Raw genomic sequence first — 22,555 nt, 5'->3', positions numbered from 1 at the left:
TCAGATTCTATTATCTTCACTCAAACCATCTACAAGGAAAGTGTATGCTAGCAAATGGAAAAGATCTGCACAGTGGGCACTTCAAAATAGTATTGAACCCTTTTCTTTTCCATTTCACACTATCCTCGATTTCTTGTCATTGCTTTTTAATCAAGGGATCAGTTCTTCCACAGTAAAGGTCCAGTTAGCAGCAATTTTCAATTTCCACGTTGGTCTTGATGGCTTTTCCCTTGCTTCTCATAACCTTTGCAAGACCTTTCTGTGAGGAACACCTCTGTTGAGGCCCCCATTAAAGATCCTTCTGCTCCATGAGACTTAACATTAGTACTGCGAGCTTTGGTCCTTCCGCCCTTCGAACATGCACATACTTGCAATTTAGAATTTCCATCTTGGAAGACTTTGTTTCTGGTGGCCATTACCGCTGTCAGACGGTTTTCAGAAATTCAGGCCCTCTCAGTAAAACCCCCACATACCTAATTTTTCATAAGGATAGAGTTGCTTTGTGAAGAAATGTATCCTTTTTGCCAAAATTAATATCAGATTCCAACATTAACTGATCTGTCAATCTGCCATTTTTCTTCCCAAATTATACAAACAAAGGTGAACATTTGTTGAATTCAGTGAATGAGCATAGGCAATTGCATTTCTATTTACACAGGACAGAAGACTTCAGAAATTCAAATCGGTTATTTGTTTCTTTTGCTGAAACAGATTGTGCAAGTCTGTGTCTAGTGTGTCCCTAGCCAAATGGCTTACAAATTGCATTTCCTTTATTTACAGTAAGTTGAACTTGCCTTTAACTAAGCAGCTGTGTACTCATTCAACAAGATCAAAAGCAGCTTCTTCAGCCTTTCATTCAAGAGCCTTCATGGATGATTTGTGCAGCAGAAACTTTGGCTTCACCCCACACCTTCATTTCTCATTACAAACTGAACTTAGTTTCTAGAAGTAGGACATCATTTGGCTCAGTGGTGCTTAGGAATATCCTTTCTTGAGGCCATCCTGGGATTCCAGTAGCTGGGGACTGTGTCCCATCAGTTGAGGACAGAATGAAAATTGACATCATCAGATAAAGAAGTTATGTACTTACCATAAGGTTCCGTGTTGTCCATTTTCATTCTTCTTCAACTCCCAACCCACCAACCCCCAACCACTGTTTTCTAGAAGAGCTAGTGGATAGGGGAAGTTGTTTTATTTTTTTTTAGGTCTTCCCCTTGCATTCTATGTCTCCAGATATAGCTTTGTGCTATCCTTATGTGCTATAATACTGCTTAAGAGTTTTTCTGTAAGAGTAAAGTGTCTAGTCTTTTGCTGTAGTCTGGAAACAAGATCTGAGGTAATAAGGGTTGGCTCATTCTGGATAAGGGAGAAGCTCGAGAGTTCAGGGTTGCCACAAGCTTTTACAACTGAAAATGGGCAACACAGATGGAATGTAAGTACATAACTTCTTTTTGAACAGGAAAAAATTTGCTTTTTCTTGGGTTCATACATAAAATTCTACCTTTTTGAGCCTTTTAAAATTTAGTTAAAAATATAGACCTAATATATATTTTTATAAATGAGCATTTAAACATTTGAATGCCAAGAGCCAAAATGACAAAATGTCTGAACTTGAGACCTTCATTACCCTACAAGACATCAGTATTTTTGTATAGAAATCTGGTAAAAATGTAGTGATAGTACTCTCTCTGTTTCAGGGAGCAATGCTCATCTCGCGTTTAAACACCAACAACTGTTTCTTCGTAATACCTTTGTCTCTGACTGCTTCCATATGATACTTAGAATTGGTTGAAGTTTTGGTTGTACTTCATAAAATTAGCAGTTGTAGAACCACTTATTTTACCCTTCCAAGAGCATGCAGAATATCTTAACCAGTTAGAAAAGTTAACCATTGATCCAAATACCTTACTTCAGTGACCTCAACAATCCATTTATAAATTTCAAATAGTAGACTACCAACAACAAAAGATGCTCAGATTTCTGGACTTCATAAATGCCAGTGAAAAGCACTTAACATTATTGTGTCCCTCCTTTAAAACCTTTATTGAATTATCACCCAAGATGTAGGCAAATATACAGTTATATAAAACATATTAACATACTTCCAGTTGCAAACATAATGCATCACATATATTCTTTTGTATAATTATCATTAATCCAACATGACATAAATTGATCAATTTCCACCCTCACTCCTCCTCTAGAACATTATCCTGCATATATTGTTCCCAAAATTTCCATTTTTTTCCTATGTAATTTGCTCCTAACCTTGTCTAAAGATCCAAGTTATTTTTTTTTATCTCTGTTACAATGTTCAGTAGTTCAAATACAGCAGGGTTTAGACTTTGATTTCCTTTTTCTAGTAATTGCTTTTTTGGAAGCCAACAAAATTAAACTTAACAATACCTTCTTATTTCTAGGCAATTCAGATCCTCTATCCCAGCTCAAATAAATAATAGTTTTCTTAGTTACACCCATTTGCTCCCACGGTATTTGACATAGTACTCTACATGTAATTTTTTACCTCTTTCTTCCCCATCACACCTCCAACATTTGCCATCTATCCGAGGAAAGATTCTTTGGAGTCTGCTTGGGGTATAAAATATCTATGGAAACACGTACAGGCAAAAATCCTATATCTTCCAGACTTTGTTACATATTGAGGAGCCATACATATATCCTCCCATTGTTTCCTGGTGAATTGCTTATCCAGTCTCCCTTCCTGATCTTTAACTAACATTGATTTATTCCTATAGTTCTAGTGCAGTATTTTATAAGCCCTGTTAATTGTCCCTTTTTTAACAGCAGCTTGTGTTCTAGATTCAAATAAAAACTCTTAACAGAGCATGTCTTTCACTTAGGATTCCCTTATCCTTTTCTCGGCCTATAATTTGGCATCAATCCCTGATAGGGAAAGCAGTCTGTAGCCTGCAGTCCAAATGTTTTCTTGGCCTATTCCTGTTCCTTTACCTCTCCATAGTTATTTGCTGCTAGTACCTTGGTTCCTTTACCAATTTTCTTCCATGAATTCCACCCCCCTCTTGCCTATTTTCTTGACAAATGTGTACTTTGCCCCTACCCTTTTCTAACGATACCTCATTTCTGTTCTTTTTTCTCTTTTACAATATTCACTAATTGAAATACTGTTGCTTTATGTTTTGATTTCTATTGTCTAGTAATTATTTTTTTGGCAGCCAGTATAATTAAATTTAAAGCTTACTATGTCTAGGCAATTCAGCTCAAAAGAATAATTTTCCTTAGTTACAGCCATTTATTCTCTCATTCATTCTGTTGCTTCTTTCTTCCTCATCACACCTCCAACATTTGCTGTCTACTTGAAATTTTAAGTAGCCACCGTGCAAACACTTCCAAGGACAAATCTTAAGCTTCTGGACTTTGTTGCATACTTAGGAGCTGTATCTCTTTCCAATCTTTTCTAACCTTCTCTGACTCATTCTTATAGTTATCATGCAATATTTTATATGCCTTACTAGTTATCCCCATTTGAGTTTCTTTTCTAAATTTGACTAAAAACTCTACCAGATCAAGTCCTTCACTTAGGCCTTCCCTAACCCTTTCTCTTTGCTCATACTCTCTCTGATAGGAAAGGCAGTCTTTAACCTGTAGTCCAAACTTCTTTTTGGCCTCATACCATTATGTTATATTTCCCTCGCTAGTTATTTGCTCCCAATACCTTGGTTCCTTTGTTACTTTTTTCCAGTAAATTCCAACCCCGTCTTCCCTATTTTCTTTACCCTACCTGTAGTCATCCCTTTTTGCAAAATCTCCCTTCTCCATGTGTTGAACAATTTCTGCTACTTTATGAATATAATATTCTGTATGGCTGTTATTCTCCTTTCTTGAATCCCCCTCCCCACTTCAACATTATGTCTTTCCACTCTGAATGGTAGCTTTCTACTTGTGCTTATGTAAATGAACCTTAACTGTGAAGCTCTAAAATATACCTTCAAATCAGGTAATCCTAAACTGCCTTGTTCTGTTGGAAGGATCAGGTAAAATTGTTTAACATTGTATTAAATATTGTCCATGACTTCTCTGGTTGATAGAAATACACCTGACCTCTATATAAAACTTAAGGGCCTAAAAAACATTTTCACTGCGTGTGTCTTGTTATCCATATCCAAAAACAAGAGCTGATAGTTTCTCAGTTGTATTATCTTTTGTTTAGTCTCTTCCCACTTATCCTTGGCTGCAAAAACAGAATTTTTTTTAATGAGGATAACAATCTTTTTTAATCCGTACTCCTAAATACTTCATTTTAGTGTGTCCCCATAAATATGGGCATAGCTGAAAAAAGTCATTTGTAGGCACGTAGTTTACCTCTATCACATTTATTTTATCTTAATTTTATATCCCCAAAGGGCTTGAAACTGTTTCAAAATGTTCCACAACACTGAGATGCCCTTTTCTGGTTTTGTCAGTTACAAAATATCAACTGCAAATAAAGCCAAATTTTCTTGATTACCATACCAACTATATCCTTGAATTTCTATGTCCCTTATTTTCTTTGCCAGTGGCTCTGTGTGTAATGCAAATAAATGGGAAAGAGGACACCTTTGTCTAATTCCTCTGTTCAGACACAACTTATCAGAGTGGTATTTTCTTACATTCTGTTTCCTTTTGGATCATCATAGTTCTATTATTGTTGCCAGCATTTTTGCCTTCTTTCCGCAAAACCACATTGACCCATATCTATCAATTTTGGTAACACTTTTTTTTTTATCCATTATGGCCATATTTTCTCCTTTCTTTTATCCATTATGGCCATAAACACTTTAAAATCCTGGTTTAAAATTGAAATGGGCCTATATGAAACTGGGTATAATGGGTCTTTACTGTATTTAGGTATTATAGCCACCAAAGCTTTCTTCCAGGATGCTGGTGTTTCCCCTCCTTTTAAACAACTGTTAAACAAAACCTTCCAAGATTGTCCCTCTTCTTAATCTTGTGCTCACATTCACCTCTCTCCATTGTACCACCTCACTTTTTACTTCCTCCTTAGTTAGATCTGTACATCTTGTTGTCACCCTCTCCCTGAAAACCTGCTTTACATCTCCCAATAGCTCCTGTACTTTTAGGAATTACTCCAAAACCAGTTAATTACTGTTTACTTTTCTTATTGATAATCACAAATGGTATAGCTCCTTAGCAAACCTTGTACCAGAGTGCTGCATATTCATCTGAATTTTACTCACTCTTGAATAAATGCTTGGAGGCATCTGTACCAGTTTGACACATGCATAGTGATGAGTTTAAACCTAATCTCATATGGTGGAGCTACCACATTAACAAACTCTTTAAGAAAAAGCTGCTGACCATTTCTTAAAGATGTCCAATTTATCATTACAAAAGGGATTTAAAACTGGCAACTAAGTCCCACAAACATACCAGTAAGAAATACAAAGCTCATTATGATCCTTAAGGTCACAACTAATTCAAAAGACAAATGTAATGCCTTCTTTGGCTATACTGAGAAGCTTAGAAGTAACCAATAATTCTGTAGTGAACTTATTTGTAATGATGCATCATTTTCTGATCCCAAGGACATTGCTAATATCGTTGTGGAGAAATTCGCTTCCATTTTCACCACCACCCACCCTCCTCTCTGTCCCCCATTCACTGTCAAATCTTTCTTCCAAAAATAACTTTGGAACACGTGCTTTTGAAACTTTCCAAAATTTGAAATAGCAATTCCATGCATCCTGAGAATATCCGTGGATGTCTTCTGAGAAGCACCAAGTCCCATCTTGCAAAAACACTTCAGCAACTCTTCAGCCTAAGTCTTTCAACTTACTACATCCAAGAGTTGTAGAGAACAGTTTTGGTGTCCTTGTAAAAGAGGTGGTCTACCTACTGACCTTAGAAACTACAGGCAGATTAGTTTTGCTGGTATTATTTGCAAAGCTAAGGAATGTATTATAGCTGAACTGTAATCACCAAGTAGCATAGCTTGGGCAGAGCAAAGGGGCAATTGCCCCTTATGCACAGTGTTAAGAGAGTACTATCAATTGGCCATCCATATTCTTAGTGCAGTACCTGCTTTTTAAAAACAGTATTGCATTTGCAGTCAAACCTGAGAAATGTAATGCTGTCTGCAGGTCATAAACTTTAGCAACTCTTTTTTTTTTTTTTAAGTAAAATATGAGCACCATAGCCCTCCATGCAGGGTATAAAGTGCAGAAACAATTTGTTACAGTTTACATGTAAAAAAAAATATATATTTTTTTGTAATGCTCTGTGCAGGATATAAGCTGTAGTGGGCAGTTTCCTACAGTTTAAAAGAGGAAAGTTTTTATTATTATTTTTTTTTATTATTATTATTACGTAAGGAAGGATGGTTGGAGACAGGGCACAGAACCAGGACCTGAATGTCTGGGCAGGAGGGAGTGGGGGCATGTCATGTATATGGCTACCTTCACTTAAAGAGCTGGGGGGGGGTAGATTGGGTACTGTACTGTCTGCAGGACTGGAAGTCTTTTTTTTTTTGCTCTTCACACGAAGAGCTAAGGGGATAGGGCGCTGGTTTGTGGGATTGGCACAAGGTACTGGTTGAGCTGGGTCTATATCAGGATGTTGAAAAGAGCGAACACTCTTACATCAACCCCTGATAACTGAAAGCACAGAATGTCGAACGGCCGGAACAGCAATTTGTTCAGAGGAGAAAAAAAATCACTGGGCCATTACCGGGACTTTGCAGTTTCCTCCACTGTGGTGCCATCTCAGAGTTGGTATATTCAAGTAGTATTTTGTATATATACACGTGTTTTTTTTTTTTTTTGAGCAGCGATTTTTTTTTTTTTCTCTGGGGAAAAATATCGCTGTTCTGTATGTTTGACTTTGTGTGGTTTCAGTTTTTAGGATTCAGTGTAAGAGTGTTCACTCTTTTCAACTTTTGACTATGTCATGTAGACACATTGAGCCAGCTACACTTCTGTAATAAAATAAAATAGGTAATCTACATCCATGGATACACACTAGTTTGGCTTTGCAGAGAGATCATACCTGCTTAATGTGGGAGAGTTCTTTGAAATAGTACCAATGCCGTTGATGGACATGCAGTCCATACTGCCTAACTGGTGCTTTCTGAGGCTCTCATCTCTGTGCCCTACAGACTCACCCATCTCAAAAGTAACTCAGACATAGTTCAGTGGACAAACGATTGGCTGTCTGACAGAACCCATACAGTTAAGATCAGGGTATTTGCTCCAGACAGAGTAGTGTTACCACCAGTGTCCCACAGAATAATGCAACATAGGCCCCCTGTTCTTTGGTATATACTTCTCTGACATGAAAATTGATCAAGGGTCCATGACAAATCCAAGTTTGGTGATTGCAAACATTTTGAGGAGTTATCCAATCCCATTTTTGATGCTCATTTGCCAGCAAGTGTGGATCAGACAAATATTTGGTGTTTTTAAAAGTCTTAATCTCAACACCAAGACATGTAGCGTAGTTTCCTTTGGTCAATCCTATGTATCATTATTGCTTACCATATAAATAACATTCCACTTAAATCTGGCACAGTCATCAGGGACTTGGTTATCTATGTTGATGACAGATTCTTGTTTGACCATCACATCTCTTTCATGGTTAGAAAATGTTTCTACCATCTACCTTGTACAGCTTAGCCTTTGTGTTATCTTCTCAGGGTCCATATATGTTATAGTCCCTCTTTATACCTTTTTTTTATCAGACCTGTAATTGAATACAGTGCTCCTTTCAATGTGTACTTTTATTAAGCATTTAAATCTACTCAACAGACTTAATTTCTTCGCCAAAAAGATCTGAGGTCTTAGTACTGTAAATTAATCTGTTATATTAGAAGCCCTGTCTCTATGCTCAGTGTAATACATACTCCTGATAAATGATCTTTTCCTAGGCTTCACCGCTGTGAATGACCCATTACTGTTGTTCTTCCTCCTGCATGGTAAGTAGACCCATTAGTAAAGAAAACCCAGTCCTCTCTCTGAAATAGGCAGCCATTATATGTCAAGTATAATACTTTCCTAGTAAAGTTTAAAATCAGTTTGGATGACTGGATGGGTTCTTGCAAATTTTTACTCTGAGAAATGAGGAGAAAGTTTTCTTAATGGGGGACAATGCTAGTCTTCCACCAGTATTGCTAAACTTCTCAATAGTCTCTTTGGCAGTAAGCTAATGAAGAACCAATGAATCTGTGAATAACTCATGAACATGTACTATATAGAACTTGAGTGGAAGCTTAGTTCATCACCAAGTGACACTTTTATTGTGTCACACTGCTTGTAGCTGTAAGATTTGATGCTATCCAAGTCATCATTCATCACCATAGGGTCTAGGATCCAATATCAGATCCGAGCCAGCAACATACTACAGATGGATCCAAGGCTCTAGCTCCTCTCTCTCCCATGATGCCCTGCTGCCCTCTAACCCCTAGATCTCGTTTGCTGTGTTTTCTATACAGACCTGATTCCTTGGCTGTGGCTAAAGGTAAGTGTTTCTTACTAATTTTTTGTAATTTAGAGTAGTTGTTATGTAGTCTTAGTGTTGTTTAGTGATCTTTTATAGTGTATTACTTGTACTACCTCCCTTCCCTTAGTTTAGATTGTTAAGTGAACTTGGTTTAGTGTGTGCTTGTTTTTGGCACCCTTTTTTCTTGTGGCCATTAGGGCTTATCTGTTAGGTTTTTTGGTGTGTGTGTGTGAGTGTGCGCATGAGTGCATGTGTGCGTCTGCGTGCGTGTGTGCCCGTGTGCGTGTGTGTGTGTGTGTGTGTGTGTGTGTGTGTGTGTGTGTGTGTGTGTGTGTGTGTGTGTGTGTCTGTGCATGTGCTTAGTTTAGTTAGTTTCATTTATGGCTGATAAGCCCTCAGGCTTCAAGAGATGCTCCTTGTGTGGTCGGAAAATTTCCAATTCCGACTCGCACGAGGAATGCTTGTATTGTTTAGGCACTCAACACCTGGAGGCTGAATGCGACATTTGTTAAAGCCAAAGGGTGGATGGTCTTCAGAGGAGTCTGTGTTTCTGAAGGCCATCAGGATGGATTTGTCTACTTTCTGGGTGTCCCACCCTGCAGCTGAGTTAGTAGATTTGATTGCCACCAGGGCCTGGAAGGAGCCCGACATGGTGGAGCCAGTTTCATAAAGAGCAGACAAATTTCTTAGCCCTCCTGTGGACCGTTCTTTCTGGATCAAAGGTGTCCCAGTCGATGCCATCGTGGTTGCTGCTGCTACTAAGAAGGAGCTGACAGAGCAGAGCTACATGGTCCATACCCCCAACAGGGAGTCCCAGGCGATAAACCATTTTGGAAAGTGTGTGCACGCCTCAGCTACTTTTGAGCTGAGAGCAGTTAATTACTTGGTACATTTTACCTGTCTGCAAATGGATTTGGTCCAAGACCTTTCCACTTGTCTTAGAGTTGTTGCTGGTGGAGGACCTCCAGAAGGTGGCTCCCAAGCTATCCACTCTGACTTCCTTTGCAAATCACTTGATGAGGTTAATTTCCAATTTCTACCTCTCAGGCAGCAGGTACCGGAATCTCTGTGAGATGTCATGCCTGTTTGTTTTTGCGGATTTGCGGAACCCTTTGGGGCATCCTTTACCAACGCCCCCTTCAATGGTTTGGCTCTTTTTGGACCTTCCGTGAAGGACACTTTGACCCGCAGTGAGCAGGAAGGGAAGACTTTGTCTGCAGTCGGGATCAAGCTTTTTACTCCCCAGAGGTCCTTCTCTAAGACCCAGCAGGGAACTAGGAAGATGTGATTCTGGAAGTCACAGTCTCCCTTTTAGGAAGCTCCTGATGACACCTCTTCCAGAGGCAGGGGAGAGGTTTCATTGGGTGACCCCGCCCTCGAGGAAGGAGGGGGTCCACAAAATCAGGGCTCCAGGTAACCCTTCTCTGAGCAGCCCTATCAGTGCTCCTGAAGCATTGCCCAGCTACTCTGCTCTGGAGGTGTTCGGGGGTAGCATTTCTGTAGACCAACTAGCCTGGACAAATATCACTTCTGATCAGTGGGTGTTAAATGTAGTTGCCATTCAGAATGCTCTCCAGTGAGATGTTACCTCTCCGACATTCTACTCAGTCAGAGGGAGTTGGCCTTCAAAGAAGTCCAACAACTTCTTCTAAAAAGAGCCATCCAAGAGGTCCCAGCAGGGCAAAGAGGATCCAGTACTTATTCTCACTTCTTTTTAGTGCCAAAATAGATTGGGGACCTACATCCTATTTTGGATCTCAGTGAGCTCAATCTTTCAGTCAAGAAGTCAAAGTTCCAGATTATCACTGATCAGTTCATTCTGCTCCTCTTATGCAAGGATGATTGGATGTGCTTAGTGGAACTCAGGACATCTTCTATCACATCAAGATAGACAGGCGTTCTAAGAGACACCTTCGCTTCCAGTTAGGGGCCATTCATTACCAGTTCAGAGCCATACCCTTCGGTTTCATCACAGCCCCCCATGTGTTTATCAAATATATGGCAATGGTACCGGCTCACCTGCAGCTGCAGGAGTTTCAGGTCTTTCCGTACCTTGACAGTTGGCTCCTCAGGGCACAATCAAGGCATTGACTGCTGCAAGCTTTCCATTATGTTCTTCCTCTCTTCTGTCAGTTGGAGATCACTGTCAACATTTCGAAATCCAGTCTGGTCCCCACTTGGAATTCATGGGAGTTCTGTTAGACTCCATTTCAGATTGCAGAGATTGCAGCATTACCTCAACACAGGGTTCATTTGATGAAGTCACACAGACCTTAGACTTGTTACGTTCCCCAATTCGCTTGGATCTTCGAGCCCTCGGATCCATGGCCTCAGCCATTCATCTCATTCCTCTGGCCAGGTACCACATGTGCTTGTTGCAGTCGACCTTAGCATTTCTGTGGTCTGCTCTGTTTCATCCCCTGTCCATGACCACAAAACTGACGTCTGTATGTAGACTTCACCTCCTGTTTTGGCTTTAGTCTCAGGATCTCACTTTAGGCAGGCCTTTTTCTCTCCCTCTACCTAAGGCCAAAGTGACCATGGATGCTTCCTTGTTTGGGTTGGGGTGGGGCATTTTCAGGGGATGACCATCCAAGGCACATGGTCCCCAGTAAAGGCCAAGTTGCACATAAATGTCCTAGAGATGAAAGCAGTTCCTCTATCATTCCTAGCCTTCCAGGACTGCCTCTCGAGGGACAGTTGCAATTCAGACAGTCAACATAGCTGAGATCTGGCATGTCAACAAACAGGGGGGAACACGGTCTTACCTATTGCGCAGAGAAGCCATGAGAGTGTGGTAATGGGTGATGTCCTCCGGTTGCTTCCTCCTTACAATGCATATACCCGGGGATTCCAACATGTTGGCCAACAGTTTCAGCAGATCGATCTTGAGTCCTCATGAGTGGTCCCTCAATTCTTCACTGGTGAAGCAGAGTTTCAACTGTTGGGGTCAGCCTTGCTGCGACCTCTTTGTCTCCCCAGAAAACCACAAATGCAGCAGGTACTTTGGGGAGATACAGAAGATTGCCCTAGTCCACAATTGGCCTCCGGGTCTCCTATATGCCCATCCTTCTCTTCCTTTAATTCCCAAGGCTCTGCAGAAAGCACAACACCTGAGAACATCCCTTATCCTCATTGCCCCTTCTGGCCTTGTCAGTTGTGGTTCCCCTTCATTAGGTCTCATCTGAAGTATCTGCCATGGATACTGGATCCCTGTCAGGATCTGATTTCCCATCCATTAGGGCTTCCTCTCTCAAACCTTCAGACCCTTCGTCTAACTGCATGGTTTCTCCAGTTCCAGTGATTCTAAAACAGTCCAGGCTAGCATCTCCCTTTAAGTGCATAATTCTAGCCTCCCAGAAACCTTCCACTGGAAAGGTTTATCGCAGTAAGTGGAAAAGGTTCTCTATCTGGACTAAGAGCAGGAGTCTGGATGCCTTTTCTGCTTCAGTTTCAGACATACATGTTTTTGTCTTCCCTTTTCCAATGGGAGCAAGTCTCTCTATCATCAAGCTTCAGTTGGTGGCGATTTCTAACTTTCATGAGAACAATGAGTCTGCTTTTTCATGTAGGCTTTTTAAAACATTTATGAAAGGGGTCTTCCTCCTTGGGACTTTACATTGGTTTTGCAGTCTCTGACTAGGAGTCCTTTTGAGCTTGCTAGTTCCTGCAATCTGAAATTTCTGCCTTGGAAGACGGCCTTCCTGGTGGCTATTACCTATTAGGAGGGTCTCAGAACTGCAAGCTTTTACCATTACTCCCCCTTACATGATTTTTCACAAGGACAGAGTCTCTCTTAGGATGAACCCCTCCTTCTTGCCCAAGATTGTTTCTGAATCTACTCTGAACCAATGTATTTAGCTACCAGTGTTCTTCCCCAATTATTCCAGTAAAGGGGAGTACATTCTACATACCTTGGATGTACTCTGATTATAGTTCTACCTACATAGGACCAAAGGTTTTCATAAGATAGAGCAGCTCTTTGTGGCTTTTTCCCCCAATATTTTATTTATTTATTTTATTGTATTTGTTTACCGGGAAAGTCCAATGGGCCTAAAAGAGCCCATTTTCAGTGGAGGCCTGGGGAGAAAAGTTCCAAAAAGAACATAGATACAGAAAAAAATTAAACATTAAATGGTACAGAAGTAGAAGCAGTGTTTCACATAGTGATTACAGTAATATATACAGAATATATACATAAAAGCAGGAATTTAGTTGGTTGTCAGATGAATTCAATCAGAGGTATGAACATAGATACATTAATCAGTATTATTGTACCAGTATCAACAAATGATGAAAAAAAATAAATATGGAGAAAGTGTCATCAGTCACTAGTAGGAAAAAGCAGAGGAGCTTAGTTATCCGGTTTCTAAGGTCACTGTCGCTAAATGGATCTCTGTCTGCATCTCCACTATCTACAACCATAGCCATCTTGAGGATCCAGGAAGAATTAATACTCATTCTGCGAGGTCCATGGCTGCTACTTCAGCTCTTTTGGCCAGGCTTTCTATTGATGACATTTGTGCTGCTGCCACCTGGTCTAATCCTCACACATTTATATCTCACTACAAGGTAGATTTGATTTCTAGGAGCAGGGCTTCCTTTGGCTCCACAGTACTCTGGCATGTCCTTCCTTGAGGCTTCCCAGGATAAGTGGTAGCTGAGGACTCTGACCCTATGGTGATGAATGATGACTTCGATAACATCAGATAAAGAGTTATGTACTTACCACAACTTGGCATCTGTGTTATCCTACGTCATCATTCATCATATTTTTCCCTCCCGCCATTCCCCTACCTTGTGGATCATGGAAGAAATTGGAGTATTTTCCTTCCAGTCTTGCAGAAATGGTCTTTAGGAACATGACAGCAAACTCGGTCTGGGGGTTACAGACAGAAGGGCATCATGGGAGAGGGAAGAGATAGAGCCTTGGATCCATCTGTAGTATGTTGCTGGCTCAGATCCGATATCGGATCCTAGACCCTATGGTGAAGAATGATAACATAGAATAACACAGATGCCAAGTTATGATAAGTACGCAACTCTTTTTACTTGATTTTCTTTATTTTGAACAGTAATAAAAAATTATGCATAATTTGATTTATTCAGATAAACAACACTTGAGTACTGTAACACAGTCAGTCATGTATTAGACAAGGTTTCATCACTGGCCTCTTAATTTTTTCCTTATTTTTATGACCTTATGAATTGTGGAATTATTTTCAGGCACTTAGAAATATTAACAGGACCATTGAGAACTCTGATGTACAGTTTATTTTGATATTTTCTTTTGCTGTGCACAGAATTGAAGGAGATATGCATACTTCTGTACTTATATGTGGCTCTACAGGAGTTGTCTTTTACCCCCTGTTACTGTTCTTCATATGCTTTCTGTTGTAGTCTTTGTGAAGAGGTATGGATTGGGATTTCATTAATTTTGTGGCACTAGTGAGTTTTGTGCGTATTTATGCTACCTGATGGTTGGAATCATGCATTTTGAGAAGTCTTGCCAGGAGACCAGAGAGTCCCTGGAGGAGTAGGAGAAAGTTTGCCTCCCTGTCTTTGCTGGCATAAAAGCTTGGAGAAGGGCTTGACACCCAAACCTGTCTTATTAGTCAGCTTAGCTCGAGCTGACTCGCAGTTTGGGCACATGGAATTTGGATGCTTGTCAGCTGTTATATCCTTGGCAGGATTTAACCCATATTGCTAAGGCTACTGCAGCAGTGATCATTCAAACATCTACAGTTATGGTAATTTTACTTACACAGCTGTACTTCACCTTGTAGAGGACAGTAGACATACTGCGAGTGTGTGGACAAGGGAAAGAGTAACTGTACTGTCTGTGGAGGAGAGATTGTGATCCCATCATTTGGAACGTTGAAGCCGACTGTTGATGATCAGTTGAGTGGGTACAGAGGCTGATCTCTAGCATTCAGTTTTTTGATAGGCTTTGCAGAAATGTGGGCTGGTGGATTCTGCTCAACAAATCATTAGATGCGGGAATCAGAATGATGTTCACATCACTGTAAGGGTATATATGTAGGTTAGACACTCAACTGAAAGCAGTAACTTTTCTGAATCACTTGCTGCTGCATATATTTAACAATACTTTTCCTAAACTTAGCACCTCAGCTGGGGTGTGGTCCATGGAGTCTTGTTCAGGCTGACTTTCAATTCTTCTTTATCCTATCTCTTATGCATGGTGAAAGGGGCTTTCACTGGAATTATGAGGTTCAGGAGTCCTGTTCTCAGTTAAAAGAATTTTGTGATATTCAGCTTAGGTAGCATGGGGTTCCGAGTCTCAATACTGTATGTTTGCTTCAGTACAACTTTCCTGGAGTTGGTAACTGAGTACCATGAAGGATCTCTTGTGGTCTTGCCTTCATGTCAGGAATATCTTGGGGTTTAGTGATCTGGTCCCCAAGGAAGCTTTCAAGCTACAAGTCATTTATTTTTTTTTCAATGGCTTGAGTACTCCAGTGCTCTATTCGTGTGTGTGGGGGTGGGGTTGCAGCATTTATGGAGCTGTCAGATTCGGTCACATTAAAGTCCACTGGCTGCTGCTGTGGTGAGGAATCCATTTCACAGTTTATTTACAAGTATTTTTAAAGAACTGTGGACCAGTTTATCTGAAAGGGCTGTTATACTGTTAGTCATGGGGTATAGTTTTACAATGAGAAGTTGCTTTAAAATGTGTCACCAGAATAACTGTCACCTGTTCTGTGCTATTTCTTAACTGTCTGAATTAGAATCTTCATGAAACTTTTAAAAATGTTATTGTGATGATTTTATATACTGTTATTTCACTGACTCTGTTAATTCTGTTGCAGATTTTAATTATTTTGGATTTGTTTCTATTTAAAGAGATTTTCTAATGTCTTTCTTTATTTCTTTATTTGTTTTACTGCGTACATGATTTTGGAATTGATTTAGGAGTTGTGGTATTGTATGAGGAAGTTGGGAGTGTCAGAGAAGTATGTAAGAGTGGTACAGGATATGTACGAGGGTAGTGTGACAGCGGTGAAGTCTGCGGTGGGAGTGACTGATGCATTTAAGGTGGAGGTGGGATTACATCAAGGATCAGCTCTGAGCCCTTTCTTATTTGCAATGGTGATGGACAGGTTGACAGACAAGATCAGACAGGAGTCCCTGTGGACTATAATGTTTGCAGATGACATTGTGATCTGTAGTGAGAGTAGGGAACAGGTGGAAGAGACCCTGGAGAAGTGCAGATATGCTCTAGAGAGAAGAGGAATGAAGGTCAGCAGGACTAAGACAGAATATATGTGTGTGAATGAGAAGGAGGATAGAGGAATGGTGAGGATGCAGGGAGTAGAGGTGGCGAAGGTGGATGAGTTTAAGTACTTGGGATCAACAATTCAGAGTAATGGTGAGTGTGGAAGAGAGGTGAAGAAGAGAGTACAGGTAGGATGGAGTGGGTGGAGAAGAGTGTCAGAAGTGATTTGTGACAGACAAGTACCAGTAAGAGTGAAAGGGAAGAAGGTATACAAGAGGGTAGTGAGACCAGCTATGTTATATGGGTTGGAGACAGAGGCATTGAGAAAAAGGCAGGAGTCAGAGCTTGACGTGGCAGAGTTGAAGATGTTAAGATTTGCACTGGGTGTGACAAGGATGGACAGGATTAGGAATAAGTATATTAGAGGGTCAGCCCAGGTTGGAAGGTTGGAGACAAAGCCAGAGAGGCAAGATTACGTTGGTTTGGACATATGCTGAAGAGGGTTGCCGAGTATATTGGGGGAAAAGATGCTAAGGATGAAGCTGCCAGGTAACAGGAAAAGAGGGAGGCCTAAGATAAGGTTTATGGATGTGGTGAGAGAGGACATGCAGGTGGTTGGTGTGACAGAGCAAGATGCAGAGGACAGGAAGAAATGAAAACAGTTGATCTGCTGTGGCAATCCCTAATGGGAGCAGCTGAAAGAAGAAGAAGAATTAAGACTTGTGAGTTGTAGGCAGGCACATAAAACGGTTATTAATAAATTGCAACAGTGCATACTAGTCACCAATGAATGGCTGGATTCATATATTTGATGGACTCAGCTTAGTGTTAGCACACACAGCAGGCTCATTGGATGACCATACTCCATCCAGAAATGGCATTGAGCTAACCACACAAGGCGTGTACAGTAGAGAGTCTATTATCCGAACGTTGATTATCTGAAACGTCAATTATCCGAATGCAGACTTCCAAAGTTTTGAAGTCTGAATATATAAACATTACGTGTATTCACTTGTGTGTATTATTTGAGCTTGTAGCCCGCTTGTGTGTGAAAAATATTCTTTATTGTCCACTGGATGTATTCTTTGCATGCAGAAAAAAACAAGATTTTAGAAGTTTTTTGTCCAGTTCAATGCATGATTGATTATCTGAACTACTGTAGGCCCCTATTAGTTCAGATAATTGATTCTGTACTGTAACTGTGCCATGTAGGTCTGCAGTGTGCTACTAGTATGTATGCACATGTACTTAATTATGATTCTTGTGCTGTGTTGCATGATCTAGGACAGTATGGTTTGCCCTGCACTTGTATTACAGAGTAACATGTTTGGTCACAGCAGCAGTTTCAGCACTTGTGGGCAGCTTATTGTGTGCATAGGACTGCCAGTGTTACAGACATGGCCTTGTGGCTAGTGTAGAATCAGGTACTCTGATGTCGCAGTCATACAGTATGTGACAGGTCATATCTGTCAGCAGCAGCAAAGCTTGGGAGCTTGGACAACCATTTGTAATGAAACATGCGCCATGCAAAATGGCCATGGTGGTTGTATTTACCCATAAGGTGGTATTGTCAATTCTCTAAATTGATGGTAGCTGATATGATAATGGTACTGGTATCCATTCGCCACTGATGAGGCACACATTCCCCACTGTATGTATGTATGTATTTATTTATTCATTCATTCATTCATTCATTCATTCATTCATTCTCCACAGTATTTGTGATGTTACATCTCTTCCATGTGTACCAGCCAGGCCTCATTCACACACAGGGCATTGATTATACTGGGTATGAGGACCTCCATGCTTTTCGTCTGTTTATAACAGGGTGTAATGGATTCTCCAGTGCACCATAAACAGTTGTCCTGGTGGCTGTATGCAGTACACTAAGTCAGAATTAGATAAGTGTTTCCAGTAGGAGGAATCTTTATGGCTAATGGGTGCTGCATCACAGGCTTCCGTGGCATAGACAGTTGTATCAACCAAGTCAGAATTGCTAAATTTATCCAGTAGGAGGAATCTTTATAGCTGATAAGTGCTGCATCACAGGCTTCCATGGCATAGACAGTTGTTCCACAGTACTCTGCTGCATGCCTCTTTCTCTGTGGGTCACTGCACTATGCCAGCTAATTCTGCCTTTTTTATCCCCTCCTGAAGTTTCCATTATTTAGTGTCTGATGCAGACAGTCTTTGCTGAGTCTAGTATGCAGTATAATGGACATCTAAGTCCAGTTTCGTAGTGGCAGCAGGGGAATATAGAATGATCATTTTTGTGTGGTTCAAAGTTTTTGTTGATAAGAAACAGAAATGTTTTCTGATGTATGGGCACTTAAACAAGGATGGCTATGTACAAACCTTGTGTTGCGCACAGCCTATTAGCATCAGCTTTACTTAGCACATAATTATCTTTTACCACTTCCTGTAGTTGTTTACTCGTATAGTATTTTTATGTGATTAAAAAGACATAACATTATACATGGGATGTTATCGGGGCCCATTGAGGTTGTGTACTTGCCTTTAGTGAGAGCAGCCAGTACATGCTTCCTCTTTATAGTTGGAGAGGATTATGTTTGAGGGTATTTTCTGGAGGAAGGTTGGGGATGGTAAGGTAAAGTTGGAACTGAATTTGTCTGCTAACGGGTAGGCTATGTCTCAAGGCTTGATGAATGAGGCACTATTAACCCACCAGTTCAGCACATTACTGTATGCTGCCCTAGAGCTTTCTGATGTAGCTAAAGAAGGCCTTATGGTTATCTTTCACTTGAGAGGCTATATCTTAACCACAAAGTTGGCATTTCTTGACCTAATTAGCCCCCTTAGTTGCCTAATAAACCAAACAGAACTGATACTGTTTGGTTTGTATTTATTGATTCTGTATTATTTTGTATGTTGTGTTTGTGGCCTGCATTATTTCTGCAAAGTGTACCAGACTAGCAAACAAATAATACACAAATTGTATAAATGCAGCAATTAATTTGGTAGAGAGAAATTGGAATAGTTACTTAAAGAAGACTGATATTTTGGTACATTTGTGTTGTTTATAATAATATTAATAATAATAAGATATTGTGCATTCCAAATAAGTTAGATAAACAATTGTAAAATAGTGTCAATAATAAGATTATAGTCCTTAAAGTGGCCAGAATTTAGTGTTTTACAAAATTATTGGTATGTTTTACGTTCCAAAAGAAAAAAACTTCAGCACTGCACCAAATCCTCACATATAGGACTTCTAGAAAGTGGGTAGTAAAAAGTACAGTAACAGGAATCAAATAGAGCTAATTATCATTTTTATACCAATAGTGCAGAAATGCTTTAATTATAACACATTTGCATAAAGTTCTGGAGAAGGTGATTGATAAACAAATACATAAAGTCATAGAAAGTGAGCAGTTCAGATTCAGATCAGGATGCAGCACAATTGACCCAATGCTTGCAGTGAGAGAGATACTTCAGAAGAAGCAAGAAATGAAGAAAGAATCCTACTGGGCATTGGCATTCCTAGACTTGGAGAAAGCATATGACAAGGTCCCATGAAAGCTGATTTGGGAAGTTCTGCAGTAGTTCAAAGTCCCAAAACATTGGTAGAATTAGTGCAAGCTATGTACAAGGACCCAATGAATCAAGTATGAACAGTGTTTGGTCTCAGAGAGGGGTTCCCAGTGGGAGTGATGGGTGCATCAGGGTTCATACTGGTGATGGACTACAGCAACAGGTTGGAAGAGTCAGATCAACAAAGTTGCTGTATACAGATGATGTGGCATTACAGGCAGAGTCTGAGCAAGAACTTCAGCAAAGCATGGGGGAATAGAATGAAAAACTAAAGGCATATGGGATGAAACAGAGTACAAGTAAGACAGTTGTAATGGCACCAAATGTGGGAAATCAGAAGCTGAGAATTGAGATAGAAGGGGAAATAGTTGAGTAGGTTAACAGGTTCAAGTATCTGGGGAGGGTGGTTGAAGAGACAGGAAGCCTGAATGAGGAGGCCAAAGCTAGAATCAGAGGGGCTGCAATCACTTGGCACAGTGTGTCAGGTATAGTGTATGAGAGAAGAATGCCAAAGAAGCTGAAATATAAGATGTAAAAATAGTGGTGAAGCCCTGTAAAATACAGAGACCCAAGCAGTAACAGCGGAGCAGTTGAGGAAGCTAGCGGTGATGAGTTGAAGTGCCTGCGATGAGTGGTAGGATGCACAATATGGGACAGATGAAGAAATGAGGATATAAGAGCAAAGAACAGAAGCCAAAATAGTTACATTTGCAGAAAAGGACAAAGGGAGCAGATTACAGTGTTTTGGCACATGTGCAGTAAAGCAGAAGACAATCTGGTGAAGAAGAATTGGGATGGACAGGAAGAAGGTAAGAAGAAACAAGGGCATCCAACAAATAAGTTGGAGGGATTGTGTGAGAGAAGACCTGCGGCAGTCAGGCATGAGTGTCAAAGAAGGTAGGAGAGTGGCATTGAATAGACAGAGATAGCAATAGTTGGCACAGCACCCCAACACCATGTAGAAAATGTGAAAAAGGGGTTGATGATGATATGTTTGCATAACAGCATGTAACAAATTCATACATTCCTTAACAAAATTACCTTGATTATAAATACACCATTGAGGGCTAAAGTAGAGTCTGTGATCATAATCGGTTTTTATGTACTTGAAAAAAAGACGGCAAGAAATTCAGTACAGTAGAAAAAAGCTCTAACAAACGTTTATACTTTTTAAAAATATTTTCCATCAAGTTCATTAACCTGTAGTGCACTTCGTCTGATGAAGATCACAGAGATCTTTAGATGGAAGAAAATCAGTCCTTTCCTAACATGGCAAACACATGGATGTTCAGAACATCTGCTATTACAATGTGAAATAATTTAAAATTTATTTTGTGCTGTTAATGCTTCTTGTTTATTTTTCAACTTATTGACATACAGAAACCTTTTCATCCCCCTCAAGTTGTTTTTATTAAGGTGTTGGAAGTACAAAGGCTCTATCTTAAGTGAAGTAACAAAATAACTGAAGGACTGGGTTGTCAAGGTAGCGTAACATGACTGTATATCAGCAGGAACATATAGTAATTTACATTTAATCCATATAGTTTTGTATGAATGTTTTGAGCTTATTCTGTTTTAAGGTTAGAAAATAGCACATTTTCTGAATCTTTGTTTCTGTATTTTGATGCTTTTATGCCCGCTTAATTGGTGTGTAGAAAATGTCAAGCATATTGCACTGTGACAATTATATGTTACTTTGAATTTTCTTATGAGAATAATATTTTGGTACGATTTTAGGGATGTCAAAACAATTCTGAAGGAAGATAAAGAAAAGTTAAAACGTATGCAGAAATTGCAGCCTGAGTTCACAGAAGAACAGAGGAAAGAACTTATGGAAGTACATCCATGGATCAAGAAAGGTGCACTGCCCAAAGCTATTGATGTTAAAGTAAGTTGAAAGAATCAGCCTAGTACATCTTGAGTGTATGTGTTTTTTTTTTGGGGGGGGGTGAGTTGGTGGCATTGGGAATGGTCTGCATTTTTAATTTGCCTTTTTATCAGGCATTTATTCTGGAGTTTATGAATGTTTCTAGAAATATTATTGACTGACTTTTTTTCCCATTTGTATTGAGCTTTGTGCCAGCAGGTATGTTGACTGATGTACACCTTGTTATAAAGATGGCACTCCCTATACCATTTTCACTTCTTAATGCTTCAAAACAGAGTTATTGTTTCCATTTCTTGCACTGAGTGCTGAGTTTCCTAAATATTTAGGGCAGTTTCATCTCAAGAACCCCTATATATTTCCTCAGAAAGTAGGAAGTGTCTCAGTAGTATTATATGGTGCTTCAGAGAACAAGTACTGGACACAGAATAGGTACTGAACAATACTAATTATGTTCATGGATTAGACCTGCAATGGTACAAGTACCAGGGATGGATATTTGAATACCTTCAGTATCGGAGGAGCATTTTATTGCAGGAGTCCACTGAGCCACAGGTCCCTGAGGTACACATACCTGTTCTAGGTTATGATAACAAACTCTAGGTCCATAAGAAACATCTAGGAGTTTGTAACTAAAACAGATGTCCTGTATTTGTGTAATAGAAGATATTAGTCCAGTCTCACATTGAAGTTATTTGTAAGGTCTGATTTTCTCACCTCTGTTGGCAGGGAGTTCTGTAGTACAGCCACCCTTATTTAGAAAATGCCATTTTTAAAGTGGTTACTCTATTATTTGCCAAAATAATAGTTTACTGTTGTAGATATTTACTTCATGATGAATGGATTTCAAATTCACAGCTGATGCTAGTCTTTCATTCTGTAAACTTAGAATTTTTTTATTTGATCACCTTCATAAGTATGTCATGTATAGAATACAGGTGTCACTCTTAATCTTCCATTACATAGGATCTAATTGAAGCATTCCTACAGTGGGGCTAGGCCAGGCTTAGGGGGAGGATGGCCCCCCTGTTGTAGAAGGAAATAGTAGTCCACAAAAACTGACAGGCCAAAAAAGAGCCATACAAATGATAGAGTAGAGTGGACTACTGGGGATATGAAGGACATTATGTATTGTTATTATTTTTTAAAGAGGCATCTTTATTAAATTATCTCTTATTACATAGACAATCATATGTTTATATTAATGAAAACAAACCATAGTGACATAATCTTAGTTGCAAGTATTTTACATCACAGACTGTATTGACGTAATTTTAATTGCAAACATTATGCATCACTTATAATCTACCCAATAATTGTCGGTCAAACATTACATAGCTCATTCGAATCCTGCCTTATTTCAAACCTTATTCCTCCCCTGTATATATTGTTCCCACAGTTCCCATTTT

General features: G+C 39.7%; 1 protein-coding gene across 1 annotated transcript in view; it reads left to right on the top strand.

The window, feature by feature from the left end:
- Positions 1-22,555, top strand: part of PER2 (period circadian regulator 2) — a 1,339,110-nt gene that overhangs the window by 1,277,622 nt on the left and 38,933 nt on the right. Inside the window, exon 24 of the mRNA XM_044070032.1 lies at positions 20,999-21,149. Within this exon, the coding sequence (XP_043925967.1) occupies positions 20,999-21,149 (151 nt within the window). The remainder of the gene's footprint in view (positions 1-20,998; positions 21,150-22,555) is intronic.

This window comes from Protopterus annectens, chromosome 4.part1 (assembly GCF_019279795.1).
Source record: "Protopterus annectens isolate FY-2018-M chromosome 4.part1, PAN1.0, whole genome shotgun sequence".
NCBI lineage: Eukaryota > Metazoa > Chordata > Ceratodontiformes > Protopteridae > Protopterus > Protopterus annectens.
Note: the sequence above shows the minus strand (reverse complement) of the source record. Positions and strands in the feature narration are given on the sequence as shown.